This window comes from Panthera uncia, chromosome A2 (genome assembly GCF_023721935.1).
Source record: "Panthera uncia isolate 11264 chromosome A2, Puncia_PCG_1.0, whole genome shotgun sequence".
Classification (NCBI taxonomy): Eukaryota; Metazoa; Chordata; class Mammalia; order Carnivora; family Felidae; genus Panthera; species Panthera uncia.
Genome location: NC_064816.1, coordinates 87,528,899 through 87,546,950, shown reverse-complemented (window position 1 = coordinate 87,546,950; position 18,052 = coordinate 87,528,899). Strand labels below are relative to the sequence as shown.

Genomic DNA, 18,052 nt, shown 5'->3' with positions numbered 1-18,052 from the left:
GTGTGTGTGTGTGTGTGTGTGTGTGTGTGTGTGTGTGTGTGTGTGTTATAAATTACAAAGCTACCTTTATTGTATCCACACCAATCTTTTTTGGCTACAGTAGGAAACATTAGTTCCTGTAAGAATGGATACTTCAAATCTGAATTCTAGGGATTAAACAATCATTGAAAGAGAGAAAGGAGAGAAAGGGAGAAGGAAGAAATAATGTGATCAAATTCCTAGGTCTGCGTGAGGCAGTAGCAAACAGTGGCTTATTGAATGAATCGATAATTAGCCACATGTAATTTTTTTAAGTCTATGTATTTGTTTATTTTGAATGAGAGAGCAAGAGCAGGGGAGGAGCAGAGAAATAGGAGAGCGAGAATCCCAAGCAGTCTCCAAGCTGTCAGCCTGGAATCTGACTCAGGGCTCAATCCCACCAACCATAAGATTTTGATCTGAACCAAAGTAAAAGAGTCAGACGCTCAACCAGCTGAGCCACACAGGCACCCTGACCTAAATATAATAGATTTGATACTTTAACTACATGCAAGATTGCCAGAGCAACTGTTAATGCCACATTGTCAAGTGTGAACTTGGTTAAGGAGTTTCAAGGGTGGTAGGCTTTGAACTGGTCCCTTACACGTCGGAGACAGAGACGTGAGCTGCTGAAGCAAAGGCAGTGAAAGCAGTTACCTTTGTAACAATGATGCTCCAGGATACTGGAGTCGGACTTGCCTGGCAAAACTAAGTGAGAACAAAGGCTCTAAATTATAGGACCTCAGAGCTGTAGAGCTGGCAATGTGCTGAACAATGTTCGAATGCTCAGCCCTTCATTTAGAAACCAAAGGAGGGAGCTCTGTGGGTGATTAAATTTCAGGCTCTGGGTTCCCATTTTGGTTGGAATTCTCACAGACCCAGATTCAGGTTCCAACTCTGCCACCTTACAATTGTGTCTGTCCTCTGGCAACCTAGCAACCTCTCTAAACCTTAGTTTCGTTTGTAAAGTGGTTATACGGTTGTCATAAAGATGACCTTCTCCCATCATTAAAAGGGTTGTCATAGGTGTACACACATATGTGTATGTGTTCGTGTACTTTGTATAAAGTACAGTGTCAGAGTAATCACTTAAAAACGGCTAGGTCCCTATAGAAATAACAATATTCCTGCATTGAGGGAGATATTTCACATTTCATTCAGTCCAGTGACAGAAACCTTAATCTGGCCATGTCTAAATTTACTGTTTCAGTAATTTCAGACTTCAGTTCAATTAACCCAGGGTTTCTCCCTTTCCTCCTTCTTCCAGATCAGTGTCTATGTTAGCAGAGGCATAGAGAGTGGGGGTCTGTGGATGTCACGTGCCTGCCTGCTTCTTGCTGGCACCTGGCAGGGCCCACGGCCTTCAGTTACGTGGTACAACCTGGCTGTGCCCCTTTATCAGAACCACTTGGAAGAATTGGCTCTTGCTTCACTTGTGCTCTTTGCGTGTGTTTCTTCTCTCTCTCGCTAATGTGTCTCAGCGGGCCCAGAGGAGCTATGGCTGCCCTCTTCCACATCTCTGATTCTGCAGGGACTTGGGCTGTTATTCGAGCCTCTCCTCTTCTGATGCACCGTCGGCCATTTCCACTCTGCTTTCTCCATGAGATTGTGTGTCAGGCCTCGTCCACAGACTGCTGCTTCCTGGAGCCCCAGAAAGAAAGGGGGGTGCTGCTCCATCCTAGTCCTAAATCCCCACACCCACTGGGATGAGGGTTCTGATATCCTCCCTCCCCAGATGTGGCTGCACGGCAGCACACTCACATCTGACTATTTCCCCGAGTAACTCTTCCCTCCTCCCAGACACAGAAGGTTATATCCTTGGGGGAAGAGGAGAGGCAGTGCAGAAAATTCCTCTTGGCGTCTTCTTCCCCAGACTATTCTGCTTCTACACCTTTTTTTTTTTTTTAAAGCTTCGAAACTGGGAATTTGTTATCTTTGTTCTCTGCATCCTTTATGGCTGGGGTGACCAAATACTTCTTTTTTCTCACATTATACCTCAGGTCCTGGTGTAATTATTAACAGCAGCCCTTTTCATTCTCCAAGTGTCCTGGTTTGCATGATAGGTAATACAGCCACCCTGCTTCGAGTGCCCCTGTCTTCGGAACAACTTCAGCTTCCTGAGTGACAGACCCTGGTTCACCGGGAGAAATAAGCAGGGATAGATAGGAATAGTGACAAAGAAACACATTTCCCAGTCAGCCCCTGATCAGCCCACCAGTAGCTGGGGAGTAGCAGTGATGGTTTCCAAACGGGGCTCCCCTGGCTATGCGGCTGCTGTGGCTAGGTGCCCTGAGTACACAGTTACCGAAACACCACCAACCCTGAATCAGGCTTTCTGACTTTGGTGTCCCTGTTAGCCGTGACATCAACTCTCCCTCCTTTCGTGTAACCCATGGCTGGGTCTGTGACAAGTCTTCTTCCTTGTGGCATGTTCTTCTTCACAGGGCTTCACGTTTGGCAAGGCTGGGGAGATCCTCACCAAGCGGCTCCGATACATGGTCTTCAGATCCATGCTAAGACAGGTATGTCTGCTGAGGATTGTGCCGGGGCTGTGCAGAACTCCCCGCTTCGGCCCATGGTCTCGTGCAGAGGGAGTGCGGTTGGGTTTCTCAGAGCGAACTCCTGCAATGGTCTTCCCTTGGTCTCTCCTCACAGATGTGGCTGGACCGCCACCCCCAGGTTGGGCTCAGAGGCCCTGCTGTCCATCTGCTGTGGGTGGGACAAGGAATGGGATCATCACAGATGGTCCCCAGAACTGGTTCACCTCCAGCCTTTGTGTTGGCAGCTGGAGGCAGAGTCATCCCTTTCCTCTCTTTCCTTCTTTCTCCTCGGAACCCATATGTGTGTCTTCCCACCAAGAGATGCTACCTGTGCCCTTTCTTTCCTCAAATCAAAATGTATCCCGACTACCCAGTTTTTTCTTTGCTGTGGCCAGACTGATAGAGCAGTTCAGCTCATAGTGTTCGTTACAAGCTGATAACGGCTTACTAGAATGCCTCTTACATTTTCCACCTTCAGAACCCTAACAACAGGCAGACGTGAATATTTTCCTGGGGAAAGGGGGAGGAAGCTTCTGGGAATGTAACCCAAAGCAATCCAGTTCTAAGGGAGAGTTTCTTTAACAACCATGAAAATTTTGTATGTGAGTTTATAACCCTCCATCTTAAAATTACTGATCACTTGCCAGTGAATAACATGAGGCTCCAGAAGGATGCCCTGGACATGCCAGGAGTACTGGAATCCTGGCTGAGAAGCATCAGTTTGCTGTGTTAGGATTTCTAGTTGGCATTCACATCTTCCCAGCTGTCTTTGGTTCCTCAATCCTTTCCCACCTACACCACCATTACTTAAAAAGAAGCATATTTATGGCAGTTGCTGGCCCATGACTGGCAGAGCCAGGACTGAATTGAATGAGTAACAGAGCACTGTTTGATGGGGGCGCTGTCCTAGGACTCTGAGTCAAACCATATTTATAACTGAGATTCCAGTTAAGATTGAGGCTGAACTTGGTCCAGAACCAAATGCCCCATTATCCCGCCAGCTGCCAGGCCAGCTCTTAGGTCTGTTATACTTCGGCAGTTGAGCTGATGGTTTGTGTAATGCCCTCTCCATAAATTATTAAATCTATCTAATACACATTAAGGACCTTCTGCTTGCCATAATACTAAGTATTGTCAGGCATTCAAACCTCAACTGTCCCTGTCTTCAAGGAAGTTACATGCCAGTAGAAGAGGCACTTAAACACAATAATTCTAAAAAACAAAGTGATACATGCTATGATAATTTAGAACACTTTCTTTTTCATTAATACTTTGGGGGGAAAATGGTAGATACTGCTTTAATTGCAAGCCACCAGGACCAGAGTTATTTTTATTAAAGATATAAATTCATACTTCAAACTCACAATGTTTTTAGTATTTATGTATTTAAAAATGTAAGTGGCTTTATAGAAAAAAAATCCTGTTGTATGTAATTCTTAAATTTTAATCTAGATTTCTTTTGTTGATTTTTTTAAACCCAATTCATTTATTCTGCCCTGAACTATAATAAGTTATCTAAACTGCCTATTCAACTTCTCTATTTAGATATCTAAGTAGCATTTCAATCTTATATCTAAAATTGCACTTTTGGAAAAAAAAGTAAAAATAAAATTGAACTTTTGTTTCTCCCCTCTGTACAGGGCTTACTTTTTACCTAGTCTTCCCCCATATCCGTAATGGCAGCTCCATTCTACCAGTTGTTCAGGCTAAAAACTTTGAGGTCATTTTTGGCTCCTCTCTTTCTATGTGATGTTATAATAACCTCCTAACCTGTCTCGCTGCCCTGATCCTTATTCAAATCCATTAGTTTCACCTCCTAAGAGCCAGAGTCATTCTTCTCAAATATAAGTCAAATCACATCCCCCTGCTCAAATCCTGCTAGAACCTACCCATATCCCTCAGGGTAAAATCTGGAATCTTTACAGTTGCCTCCAAGGCCATGATGTGGTCCCCACTCCCTCTCAGACCTCATCTTCTACAGCTTCCCACCTTCCCCAATGTACAGTCTACACACTGGTTTACTACACAAGGATGAGAGAGGGCAGGGGTAGGAAAGCCAAATGAGAAGGGAGATCTGTCCAGAGGAAAAGACTTCTTTTACAAATTCACACAAAGGTACTCTTAAAGCTGTTAGCAGCCCTTAAGGCCTTCTTGGAGGTGCATAAACAGATCAAGTATGACTTTGCCTCAGGGCCTTTGCACATGCTATTTCTTCCTTCTCTCAAATATTTTCCTCCCTCTCTTCATTCAGATCTCTGCTTAAATATCACCTTAGAGAAGACTTCTCTGTTCCCTAGTGCCTTTCTTCGCTTTTTTGCCTTCTTATTCTGATCTGTTTTTCTTCATTGCATTTATTTACACCTGGCCCTGTACGTATTTATTTACTTGTGGCATACGTCTCTAGAATCTAAGCTTTATGAAAGCAGCAACATTTTCTTTTTTGTTCACTATTGTTTAGATCCAACAATTAAAATCACATTTGGAACAAAACACTCAAATTTTTTTGATAAATGAAATTATTTATATTCTTGTCTATTGAGTGTCAAATCTTGAGTGCTAAATACAAGGGATATAAGTGATAACCAACCTGACCCTGTCATTGCCCTAAGAGCTAAGAGTCTTATAAATAGAGCTTTAAGATAATAAAATCATTTTCTGTGCCACAGGATGTGAGCTGGTTTGATGACCCTAAAAATACTACTGGAGCATTAACAACCAGGCTTGCCAATGATGCTGCTCAAGTTAAAGGGGTATGTGCCTCCTTTGTGCTGGTGTTTGTCTTAATTGGCTATTTTGGATCTCAGCAGGAAATTAATTTTCTCATTACAGGTGTTCTCATAATCATTAAAATGTTAAATATTTAACACAGTACATATGCCTTATAGCAAAAATGTTAACTGCTTAAACATTATATATTGTATAGTGTATACATAACTTACAAGCTTTCTTTTGTTATTTACTACTTAGTCATGCTATTAACAAGATACACATGGAAGGATAATTATTTAGAAAAGGAAGTATTTATCAGCATATCACGTAGGACCAGTCTGTTGTGATCAGTTAAACAAGAGAAAATTATAGGGGTGCCTGGGTGGCTCAGTTGGTTAAGTGGCCAGCTTCATCTCAGGTCATGATCTCACAGTTTGTGATTTCGAGCCCTATGTTGTTGGGCTCTGTGCTGACAGCTCAGAGCCTAGAGCCTGCTTCAGATTCTGTGACTCTGTTTCTTTCTGCCCCTTCCCCACTCAGGCTCTGTCTCTGTCTCTCTCTCAAAAAATAAACATTGAAAAATAATCAAAAAAACAAGAGGGGAAGGGAAGGGGAAAAAATAGTTACAAACAGAGGGAGGGAGGCAAACCATAGGAGACTCTTAAATATTAAGAGAACAAACTGAAGGTTGATGGGAGGTGGGGGAGAGAGGAAAGTGGGTGATGGGCATTGAGGAGGGCACTTGTTGGGATGAGCACTGGTTGTTGTATGGAAGCCAGTTTGACAATAAATTATATTTTTAAAAATGAGAAAATTGTAATTGCTGCTGAAAAAAATAATGTGTGTAGTTTCTGTATGAACATTTAGGAGCATTGCAGTTTAGAGGAGAGGGAAGAAAAATCTAAAAGCAGGTTGAAAGAAATGAGAAGCACATTAAAAAATTAAAGCAGTGGAACAACTGTATCAGGCTACAAAGCTTAAATTTTACCACCACATGAATCTCTTTGATTGATCTAACTAGAAACTGTTGAACCAGGAGGTTTTGATTTGTGGATGAAATGACAATTTCTTCTTCTACAACCACAACTACAACTGTTGATAGCAAAACTCCACAAGATAATGTAGAATTCAAAAAAACATGTGATCTCTCCTGTGTCTCTCCCTCACTTGAACCTTATTAATCTTTATCTTTAAACCTTTCTATAAAGTAGCTCTATTTTAAAGTTTCTTCTATCTAGTAAATGGACCTGTAAAAATAAATTGGGTTTCGAATGTGGAAGCACACACAGTTGTAAAATTACAGTATAAATCTTGGCGATTGTTTTAATACAGATTTCTTTGCTTGAGGCAAACAAATCAACAAAAACTGAGGTTTAGATCAAGTTGTAGAGAACCTAACTGAGCCGAATGTGCCCTGCTTGAAATAACTTTGAACTTCCTAAAACAGACAACTCTGGCTCTATGGCATCTACACGGTATGTCACATTGTCGTTAAGTGCTGTGGAAAGAAAACAGCAGCAGGATATATGGGTATGGGGATTCTGGTTGTCCGGTAAGGAAGGCCTCAAAGATCTGGTGATAGATGCAGGAGCCCTGAATGAGGGAAAGGTAGTAGCCCTGTAGATATGTAGGGAAAAGTATTTTAAACAGAAGGATCAGCAAGTGCTAAGGTCCTGAGGCTAGAGCATTTCCATAACTGTTCCCAAAACAATAAAGAGGATAGTATGGCGGAGCAAAGTGAGTGAAAGGAAGAGTCCTAAGAATTGAAATCAGTATTATATCTGGAAATAAATGGGAAACCATTGTAGGCTTTTGAACACAGGAATGATGGGATCTGAAATCTTTAAAGGCTGCTGTATAATAGGCTGAAGGGGGCAAGGGTTGAAGCAGGGACTCTATTGCCATAATCAGGGGAAAGATGATAGTGTTTTAGACTAGGGTGGTCATAGTTAGGTGACACAAAGTAATCAGATTCTGGACATAGTTTGAAGGTACAGCCAACAGAATTTGTTGGTTACCTATGGGGAATAAGAAAACAGCAATCTAGAATGTCTGCACAATTTTTGACCTGCTTTACTTAAAAGCTAAAGTTGCTTTTTAATGAAACTGGGAGCCTATTGAGCAGAATTGAGGGAGAGTTAGAGTTCTTTTTGGAACATGATAAATTTGAGATGCCCACATTAGACGCCCAAGTGGAGATGTCATGAAGGCAGGTAGACATGCAAGTCTGGAGTTGAGCACAGAAGTCTGGTCTGGAAATAGGTATCTGGAGATTTTTCGGTGCATTGGTGGCTTATAAACCAATGAGACTGGATGAGATAGCCAAGGAACTTTGTACAGATAGAGATCCTTTACATCAGGGCTATGAGGATGGACCTGCAAAGCAGAGTGTGAAGGAATGGCCAGAGAGAGAGGAGAGCAGGGTCCTGGAAACAACACACAGGGAGTGTTTCAGGAAGGAGCATTACAGGATGTTAATATCCTGTAAACTTACCACTTACTACTGGTGAGTTTGTAAGGTGACCAAATGTTTCACCTCCATGCATCAGCCACACAGAGGGTGCTTTTGTTTCTCACAAGAACTGTTTCTAGGGGGTGGTGGGAACAACGTCTGTTGGGGAGTGGATTCAAGAGAAAGGAGAAAAGAGGACTAACACAAATGGACAAATTGTGAATGGACTTTCTGGTAAATGGAGGAGAGAAATGGATGGTAGATAGAGGACAGATAGCATCGGTCTCTATTTTTTAATTTACATTGGCATGACAGTCCATCACTGAGCCTGGGATAAATTTATTTTGCTCTCTCCCATCTTGCATGATCAGTCTGGACAAACTGTGTCCTGAAATTTTGAAACCCTATTTTCCCTAGTTAAACCTTGCTGCCATACTTTAGTATGCCTTTCACAGAGACCTTGTTGTATGTGCTCGCATAGGCACACACATCCCATATCCCTTTTGGTGTGAAGGCTACATCCTAGAGGAAACACGGACTCAGTTGTGGCAGAACCCTGAGTGGGTGCAGTCTGGGCATTGTGGGCTGGTAGTCCTTCCACCCTCCTCTGAAATGCTTCTGGGGCTTATGGTCTGTTTTAAGGCTGTGGTCCCTTCCTATATCTGTAAAATTTGTGGTCAGCCCTGTCCCTTGCTGTGATGTCCTCAGCCACATGCAACAAGTCCATTAGTCCCTGATGGCCTGCTGGTGTTGACTGTCTGCTTTTCACTTGTTTCTTCAAACTCACACTCCCATGGCCCCATGAGCACGGGTGCCTTCACAGCCTGTGTGAGCTACTGAGTTGGAACTGTTGTCCAGAACTTAAAATAGGGGCTAATAAAGAAGGACCAGGGGAGAAGAAGCAAGTAGGTATGTGAGTGCCATCAGAACTAGAAAAGTCCGAAATAGCTATAACCACAAATTGGCCAAGACGGGACAATTGTATCCACCTGATGCTACCAGCTGACCAGTTTCTTTCTGATGGGGGATATGTGTGTAGGTGTGTAAATACGTACACAGATACATGTGTAATACATACATATACACATGTGTACATATACACATTCATGTATACATATATATGTCACATATACACACCCATCTGTGTGTATATCTGTCTATTCCACAGTGGGAAGTAGTGAAATTAGTTTTTTATATCTAAAAACACCTGACGTAATCAGTGCTGGCAAAAATCATTCCACCCAAGGCAGAACTAACCCCCAGTTTGTGTGTATGTAGGTAGTTAGTGATAATGGTGACCTAGGCTAAATTTTTTTCACATTTAACTTTACCACCGGTGAAACGTTTTCTCAGATGTATTTTTGAATAAGTAGCTTAATTCTGCTAAACATAAATCAGGAAGAAAATAGATCTCAATATTTTGCCTATGAAATGGTGAGCTTTTAAATTTTATTTTGGTATTAGGACTAGAATTCTGCAGGGGAAGAAGCAAGTGAGAGCCACGCAGAGATCAAAAGCCACCACGTATTTAAAAAAAACTTTTCCCCAGGAGAAGGTGGTTGAGGGAAAGATGAAGTTATAAATGTTTTTAATTTCAGAAGGTGGTTCAGGAAATAGGCTGTTTTTCCCCCAGTAAGCACGAATGTTTTAAATTAGATTTCAAGCAATACGGTCATGTGTGGAGGAGGAAATAAATAGCAGAACAGGGAGTGACAAGGAAGGGTGGGAAGAAAAATGAGTAGAAGAGGAAGTGAGATATAAATATGTGTACATACAGTGGGATGGAGAGGTTATGAGAGGTGATAGTGGGTTTCAGGAGTGAGCCTGTTTTTATCGGACCCTGTTTCACACTTGGGCTGTGGTTTTTGGAGTGTTACCTTCACTTGGCTCTGCTTTTGAAATGAAAATTACCAGGCTGTGCTCTCTCATCCACTGTGATCCTTAGAATTCTAGACTCCTACTCTATATGAGGAAAATTTTGGAACCGTGAGCATTAGTCTTTAGAATACAGAACGGTAACTGGTGCCATGGCCCCCATGTGCTATATCAGGTTAAGACAAGGAGCTAAATCTCCCCAGACCTCATCAGCTTTAGGTTCTCAATCTTTTCGCTCACGTTTCATGTACATTAAGCGAGAATTTGTCATCTTTGACCCATTTTACTTATTTTCATGGCCTTGACTGCCATCCAAAGCTGAACAATCATAGGTCTGAAAGGTTAATGTGCTTCAGTCAGTCACCTGCCTTGAACTCGGGGAATGTTCTGAGCACTTCTCTCAGTTGGTTGCTGTGGGAAATGAATTCTGAGGAGGACTTGTAGATTCTAAGAACAGGGGCACTCTACATCCTCCCAGTGCCACAGACTGTCTCCAGGTTATAACCTTTGACTTTCAGGTTGAAAGTTTGCAAATACAGAGAGCTGGCTTTGAAATCCACTTCATTCTTTGACTTCAGCCAGATTTGGTTAAGCATCCCTTGAATACAAACTCAGTGACTGCATCAAATAAAAAGAAATGCCCCGTCATTTATGTTGTCTGATGCAATTCCTGGTACAGAATTTCATGTACAGAGGCTCCTGCTAGTTGTTGTGCCCTTTCCCCCTAATCACCGGTCTAGTGTTTATATCACATAAACACTACTGAATGATACCAGAGAGTTGATGCTGGGATGATGGGAAAGGGGGTGTGGAGGATTCTGTTCTAAAATTTAGAGCTAAGAGAAGTGTTGGTTATTAATCAGTGTGTTCGCTCATTTTGAGAGTTGGGAGAAATTTGTCCAAAGTCACAGAGGAGGTAGTGACCATTCTAGACTCTACTCCATCATAATCTTTAGCTAAGTCTGACCCCACTCAGGCAGAGGGAACTTTAAGAGTGGAAAAAACATGGGCCATTTCCAGATCTGGGTGCCAGAGCAGGAATTTGGAATGGCTTGAGGGCTCAGGTGTTTCCAGGGTAGAGGAGAGAAGTACAGTATAGAGTAGTAAATTGACTGTATGGTTTGACTTCTGGCTTTAGAACTGGAAGTCACTGCGTGCTACTGAAAGTCTTGCTTCAAGCCCCCTCTGGCATTCAAACTAAAGGCTCTGATGCCTGCCTAAAATCCTAAATTAACTTCTGTAATTTTCAGCTCTGTGTCATTGTTCCAAATCAAATGCATGTTAAATTAAACACAATAAGCATCTCAAATAGGCCACAATATATTTGGATATCCTTAATGACAAATATTAGGCTTAACTTATGAGTAGCTATGCATCTAATGTTGGAAATTTCCAACTGTCAGGCTATTTTATCTTGCTCATTTGCAGAGCTTTAGTGACCATGGTTTCATTGATTACTGAAAATTTTCTTGGTATCAAAAATCAGAAGAGATACAAATATGTAATTTAACTCTGAATTATTGATCTTCTACTTTCAGTATTTGCTCTGAAGTCATGGAAATCTTCATTTTAGAAACCAAGTGAACTTACAAGTAAATCTTTAGTTTTTATTTCATAACTGAGAAGATAATTAATAGAACTTCATGAAGCTGAATTGTCATAATCCTCAAGAAAGTATAAGCATGGATCTGAAAGAGAATATGAAAGCATTTCTCTAATTTTTGTGTGTTTGTTTTATAGGCTATAGGTTCCAGGCTTGCTATCATTACCCAGAATATAGCAAATCTTGGGACAGGCATTATTATATCCTTAATCTATGGCTGGCAATTGACACTCTTACTCTTAGCAATTGTACCCATCATCGCAATAGCAGGAGTTGTTGAAATGAAAATGTTGTCTGGACAAGCACTGAAAGATAAGAAAGAACTAGAAGGTGCTGGGAAGGTGAGTCTAAATACAACTACCAATCTAATAGAGTAAAATATTCTAATCAGTACCCTTCTGTTACTCACTGCTACTACTGTGCTTGGAGAATGTTTTTATAACCATTCCTCACAGCGATCTTATTTGACACTGAATCAGCAGATTGGAAGCTGAAGAGAAGGAGCAAAACCAATTCTTAGGCTCACAGACTGACGACTAACTTTATTAAGCTTTTCTAAGTCAAACCATCACCTTCACACTCTTCCTCTACTCCCTCCCTTCCTCTCTCTTTCTTTCCCTCAAGTCAGCTGAAATCCATTCCTTTATTGAGGAAAGTAGCCTCATTTAATTACATATGATGGGGAAGATTAAAATAGTAAAAGGTCCTACAGGTATTTATTTTGTCAGGCTTAAATTATTAGCGTTCTTTCCTTTTTATCATGCTTCCTGTTAGCATCTTTTTCTGTTTACCTTTACCCTGCTCCTCCTGCTGCTGCTGCTACTGTTACTCCTTTCTCCCTCTACTCCTCCTCTTCCTCCTGCTTTTCCTCTTTTCTTCTCTCTCTCTTCCTCCATGCTTGTCTATTTGTTGTTGTTGTTGTTGTTGTTGTTGTTGTTTAAACAAATGCTTATATGGCATTTACTGTGTTTCCCTGGCAAATGCTTTCTTCCTCATTGTGATCCTATGAGGTAGGTTCTATTATTAGCTCCTCTTGCAGGTGAGGCTGAGACACAGGTGGGAAATCATCCCAATGCCTTAGAGCTGATAAGCCTCAGAGCCAGGATTCAAAGTTGTGCCTCTGTTAAGAAACAGAGATGAGGGGCACCTGGGTGGCTCACTCAGCTAAGCATCCGACTTTGGCTCAGGTCATGATCTCACGATTCGTGGGTGCGAGCCTGCATCAGGTCTGTGCTAACGTCTTAGAGCCTGGAGCCTGCTTTCAGATTCGGTGTCTCCCTCTGTCTCTGCCCCTCCCCTGCTCACACTCTGTCTCTGTCTCAAAAAATAAACATTAAAAAAGAAAGAAACAGGAATAAATCTGATATCACACAGTTTGTATATTGCAGAAATATAAATGGCCGGAGCACGGATTGGGTAGGGATACATTTATTAGTGGACCTTCCGAGGTTCCCAAGAGTTGGGGCAGGGACCGAGGAAGGTCAAGTGGCTCTGACTCTCTAGGCCTGTGTGTCTGAAGTACTCTGTTTCCAGGCCAGGCACCTCACCAGAGAATAAAGAATGACAAAGAGGGTACTTCTTCATGAAGGTTGATCATCACTGCTGACACTTTGTCCTCAAACATTGTACCTTATTTCCTTAGCATTCCTTCAGGAAATTCCTTTGGACCACAGCTTTAGTGCTTCCTAACTAGCGTCTGTGAGAAAAAGGTCTCCTCAGGCTATCAGAGGCCCAGTCTTGGGCCTCAGCAGGACCGTGCTGACCCACAGGCATCTGGTTATGGTCTGGCCCATGTAACATTGGCCCCTGTCAGGGAACACTTGCTGTCACCAATCACTTCACTTAGTGCTGTTCTTTCTTGTTTTTTCCACCTAAGGTAGACTTTTCAAATGCGGGGAAGATGGAAAAATCTAGGACAAAATGTATTTTGAAAAAATGTATTACTCTTTAGTAGTATCATCGTTTCCTGAGGTGTTCAAAAAGTCCCACAAAGGAGACTTAGGTTGTTTATAGGAAGGAGGTGATTGAGAAGCTCAATTATAGGGAATTCACTGCACATCACAGACAGATTAGCACCTTTGAGGGGCACATCAGATTTAAGACTCTTTTGGAGTTCTGTCACAGGGGCAAGACGGAAATGGATATGTGTACATGTGGCAGGTTTACTGTGCAAAGGTTAGGGGTGAGATAAATGCTGTATTCAGTGGTGGTTCATGAGACAGGCAGAAGCAGGTGAGAAAAGTGGTGCTGGCAGCACATCTAGTCTATGTAATTTTGAATATCAACTCCCAAAGATCATCATTCTCAGGTTACCATTTAGTATTTATTATATACCGAGCATCATGCGAAGAGTTCTGCGTGCATTTTCCCATTTGATACCCTCAATAACCCTTTGAATTATTCTGGTTAGTTGGTAAAAATCCAGAGTTCAGAGAAGTTAGGTAAGTTGCCCAAATCACACAGCAATAGTCTAACTGATCTCCCTGCTTCCACTCCTTCCTTTCTTGTCCACCCACTTTCTACATTCCTCTCACACAAGCCACACTGATGTCTTACAAACATAAATGAGATCATGCTAACCCCAACTTAAAACCCTCCAATCGCTTCTGATCACAGTTAGAATAAGAGCAACCTTTTACCCTGGTTTATAAAACTCTGCATGACCCAGCTCCCTTGACAACTTCTGTGAATTCATCTTGTACTGCTCTCTCCCATGCTCACCCTCTTCTGGCCTCGGGGCCTTCTTTCATTTCCTAGAACATTCCAAGCTGGCTCCCTGTGATCTTCCAATGTCTGGTTCCTTTATGTTACTCAAGTCTCACCATTATTACCTCTTCAGAGGGGCCTTTCCTGCACTGGAATTAATTCACGACACTTCTCAGTACCTGATGTTTTTTTTATGTTTGTTTTTTTACTATTTCTTTGTTTATTGATTAATGTTCTGTCTTTCCTCCTAAGACATAAGCTCCATGGGGACCAAGACCATGTCTGTTGGTTTGCCCTTAAAGGGACAGAGCAGGCCTAGTGTTCAAGAGCAAGGCCGTGTGGTGTCAGCCTATGCATAACCTCTGTCTGTGTTGTGTGCTCCTTAGATTTCTGTCACATTATTACTGACTAGCGAACATCTTAGTAACATAGATGCTTTTTCCTTTTCAGAAGTAAAATCCATAACCAAACTTCAGTTTATTTGAGGAAAGAAGAGAAGTGTGAGGAGGAGTTTTTTTTCCTCTCTCTAGAAATATGTGTATTATGCTTTCTCCAAAATTATTTAGTGCACACTGGCTTCTGAGGGAAACTCAATGCTATTTACTCTTCTCACATTAGAAGTTCTCTCACCGCTGGGTGCCTGGGTGGCTCAGTCAGTTGAGCATCCCCACTCTTGATTTTGGCTCAGGTCATGATCTCACAGTTGTCCACCCCCTTCATTTTACTGATGAGGAGAATGAGACAGAGATATTTCAAGGTCCCATGGCTGAAATCTCATTTTATATACTGGAATCTTTCATGTTTTCCACAGACCTTTATGCAGACTCCAAAAGGATGTATTTATCCTAATCACATAGACTAATTGGAAGTTACATGCAATTAAAAAATAACCGAATGATAGAAAGTTTGTGGAAAACAAATTGATAATGTGTGCCATGTTCCTTAAAAATTAGTTCCCTTTGGCCTTGTAATTTCACTCTAAGAACCTCTCCCAAGAAAGTAACTTAATATGGAAAAATGTTTATGTGTAAGGATGTTTATCACAGAATTTTTTAATAGAGAATGGAAAACCTTGTTCAACAATAAAGGAATGTTTAACTGGCTGGGATATTAAGTGGCCCATTAAACATCCCATTATTAATGTATATGTCATGATCTTGGAAAATGCTCTTGATATTTTTTAACGTAAAAAGTGATGTAAAGCCAAATAGAAAATTTGGTCCCAATTTTGTTAAGTATGTATATGCTTAGGAAAAAAAACAGGTAAGCTAATATATAAAATACACCTATATGTAGCTTTTTTTAAAAAACCTTTATTTTTTCAGTATTTTCCAAATACTCTTTAATTTTCATGAATGGTTATTATAAAGAGAAAATATAAACATCACATTTGAAATTTATGTAAAATAACAATAAACCTAAAACGTGACCGTCATAGAAGAAAGAGCACTACACTAGACATAAAATACTGAGTTCTCAGGTTAACCTTGCCTCTGTAATTTTGGCTTTAGATAAGTGTCTCATCTGTTTAAGCCTTAGCTTCTCTTTCTATAAAAACACTGAATTAGCCAATCTTCCTGCCAGATCTAAAATTTGATTTTATAAATTACTATCCTTTCTCATAGTGAAGAAGATCATAGGTGATAATAAATAAGTAATATGTAACAATAAAATTAATTTTATTAATCTCTTTTATGGAATTCACACTAATTGCAACTTTTTTTTTTTTTTGCCTCTGTGACTGGGGGCTCTCTGTGACAGATTGCTACTGAAGCAATCGAAAACTTCCGAACTGTTGTCTCTTTGACTCGAGAGCAGAAGTTTGAATATATGTATGCACAGAGTTTGCAGGTACCATACAGGTAATAACCATTGAAGAGTGGGAGGGGAGTGTGGGGAGGTTTTTCAATCATCAGATTTGTTTTCAGAAGGATTACTTTGGCCAGAATGTAGGGAACAAGTGGAGAAGCTACTAGAAGGGAACCAAATGGGAACCAAAGGGAACCACTTATAGTTATCCAGGACAGAAATCACAAGACCCTGACCTGTCTGAGATAGAACCTGTAAGAGTAGATAAGTGATGGGAAGCAGAGGGAGAGAGGATAGAGAATGACTCTGATGCCAGGTTGGGGTAATGGCCCTGTTATTTGCTCTCATTGGGAATGAGTTCTCTATGGAACATGAAATTTGAGCTATCTGTGGGACCTGAGGGGTGGTGCTTCTTGAGTATGCCTTTCCTTCCTCTTTTGACACTTCTCTAGTGGAGAATTTCTGTATTAAAGGAAGCTAATGAACTCCTCCAGCGAGGGTTCAAAAATGTAAGCCCAGCCTCTCTGAGTCTCAGTTTCTTGTATGGTAAATGGAGAGAGCTGGACCTTATCGATGAGTTTTCAAAGGTTAAAAAAAATAGTAGAGTTTTTTTCCTGAAAATGTTTTCATTTGAAATCCCAATATATGAAACAGATAGAAATGGAGTTGACCTGGTTGAAGCAGGGCTTGGAGGCCCAGAGGCTGCCCACTCACCAGCCTGCCCTTACCTCCACATCACCCAATTCACATGGCTCAGAAAATCCACCAATGTTAATGCCTTTGTGAAGTCTTCTCTAACTCCTCCAGAGAGTTGTGCTTCTTCCTTTCTTCCCCTAACATGTTATTCATAAGGTTCCTTCACTGAATAATTATAGTCAACTTGACTCCTGGACCCCAAGGGCAAGAACATGACTGATTCTTCTGTATCACCCAGCATGGTTCCTGAAGCTTGTAGGTTTTCGATAAATTTGTGTTGAATGAATATTTACCATAGAGTGCATATATCTTATGTGTCCAAAAGTGGGGGGAAAGGGAAAGAACTTCCATTTATTAACCCCTCTTCATGTTTTCCTTGGCTTATTTTAACTTTACTTCAGTACTTTGAGGTGCAGTTAATACTCCATCAGGAAGTTTCCTGAATGTTCACAAGTGGGAAAATGAGGACCAAACTTAACTTTTTTGGAAATTGAACCCATTTTTGTCTGCCGTACCCCACCGCTGATCTATCAAAGGTTATGTTTTAAGGACTGAGAAATGAAAGTCAAGTGAGTTTCTTAACGTCTCCTTTTCAGAAACTCTTTGAGGAAAGCACACATCTTTGGAATCTCATTTTCCATCACCCAGGCAATGATGTACTTTTCCTATGCTGGTTGTTTCCGGTTTGGTGCCTACTTGGTGGCACATGAGTTCATGGACTTTCAAGATGTTCTCTTGTAAGTATCAGGTTAATATTTACAGTTGAACTCTAGAAATAGAACTGAGGTGAACATGCTTCATGTCTGAGTAGAAAACCTTACTGTGAAGCTTTGTGAAGAGATTTTGGTGATTCAGAAGGTGGCATTTGCCTCTTGAGTCTCTGTGTATGATCCCTGAGGGACCCCATTTTCATTTAGGGAATCAGTGACTTCCCCCCTCCCCAGTGCTGACTCATACCTTTGACCTTCTGAATCTGTAGCTCAATGGGGTCGTGATTCACTGAAGGGGTTCTAGGAGGTTTTGGCATTTGAGAAGAAGCCAAACTCGGAGCCAAGTGTCTAGCTCCTTTTAAAGAACTCTCTGAACAAAGGCAACTAAAGAGCAGGTGTAGAACACTGAGTTCTGCAAGCCCTGGGGGAGTCTAGGATACATTTGCTTTCCTTGATAAAAGAAGAGCAGTTAGAAGGTAAGAGCTAAAGAAATTCAGAAATGACAAAGGAAAGGCTACATTGGGATTTCTGCCCCATTGCTGTGAATGCAGAAAATTCTATCTCAGGAGAAGACAGACCCGAACTTAATTGTACCCCCAAGTACTCAAATATGCAGTTAAGTAATGAAAAAGTAGATATAGTCTTTCTGAGTGTCTAGATTTGGTGGTGGGCGAGATTCTGCCCTTTGATAGCATATCATAAATAGTGGTAATACAGTTTTTCATTTAAACCAGAATCACCTAAGCTTGTCTGATATAAGGCGTTAGTGTAATATTTCCATTCTGTTGAAACATTGGCATGTGTGTGCATTATAGTTTGCTCAGGACGACCCCAACAGAAGATTTAAAATTTCCACTTAATATGTCTGTCTGACAAATGATATACAGAAGCTATTTATGACTTGGACCAAAAGACCAAAACCAAGCATCATTGG

The 18,052-nt window shown here is 41.2% G+C and overlaps 1 protein-coding gene across 2 annotated transcripts in view; it reads left to right on the top strand.

Annotated features, from left to right (window-relative positions):
• Positions 1-18,052, top strand: part of ABCB1 (ATP binding cassette subfamily B member 1) — a 112,954-nt gene that overhangs the window by 74,413 nt on the left and 20,489 nt on the right. For both annotated transcript variants that reach the window (XM_049641376.1, XM_049641377.1), the window contains exons 19-23: positions 2,463-2,540; positions 5,225-5,308; positions 11,335-11,538; positions 15,665-15,765; positions 17,005-17,145. In XM_049641376.1, the coding sequence (XP_049497333.1) occupies positions 2,463-2,540; positions 5,225-5,308; positions 11,335-11,538; positions 15,665-15,765; positions 17,005-17,145 (608 nt within the window). The remainder of the gene's footprint in view (positions 1-2,462; positions 2,541-5,224; positions 5,309-11,334; positions 11,539-15,664; positions 15,766-17,004; positions 17,146-18,052) is intronic.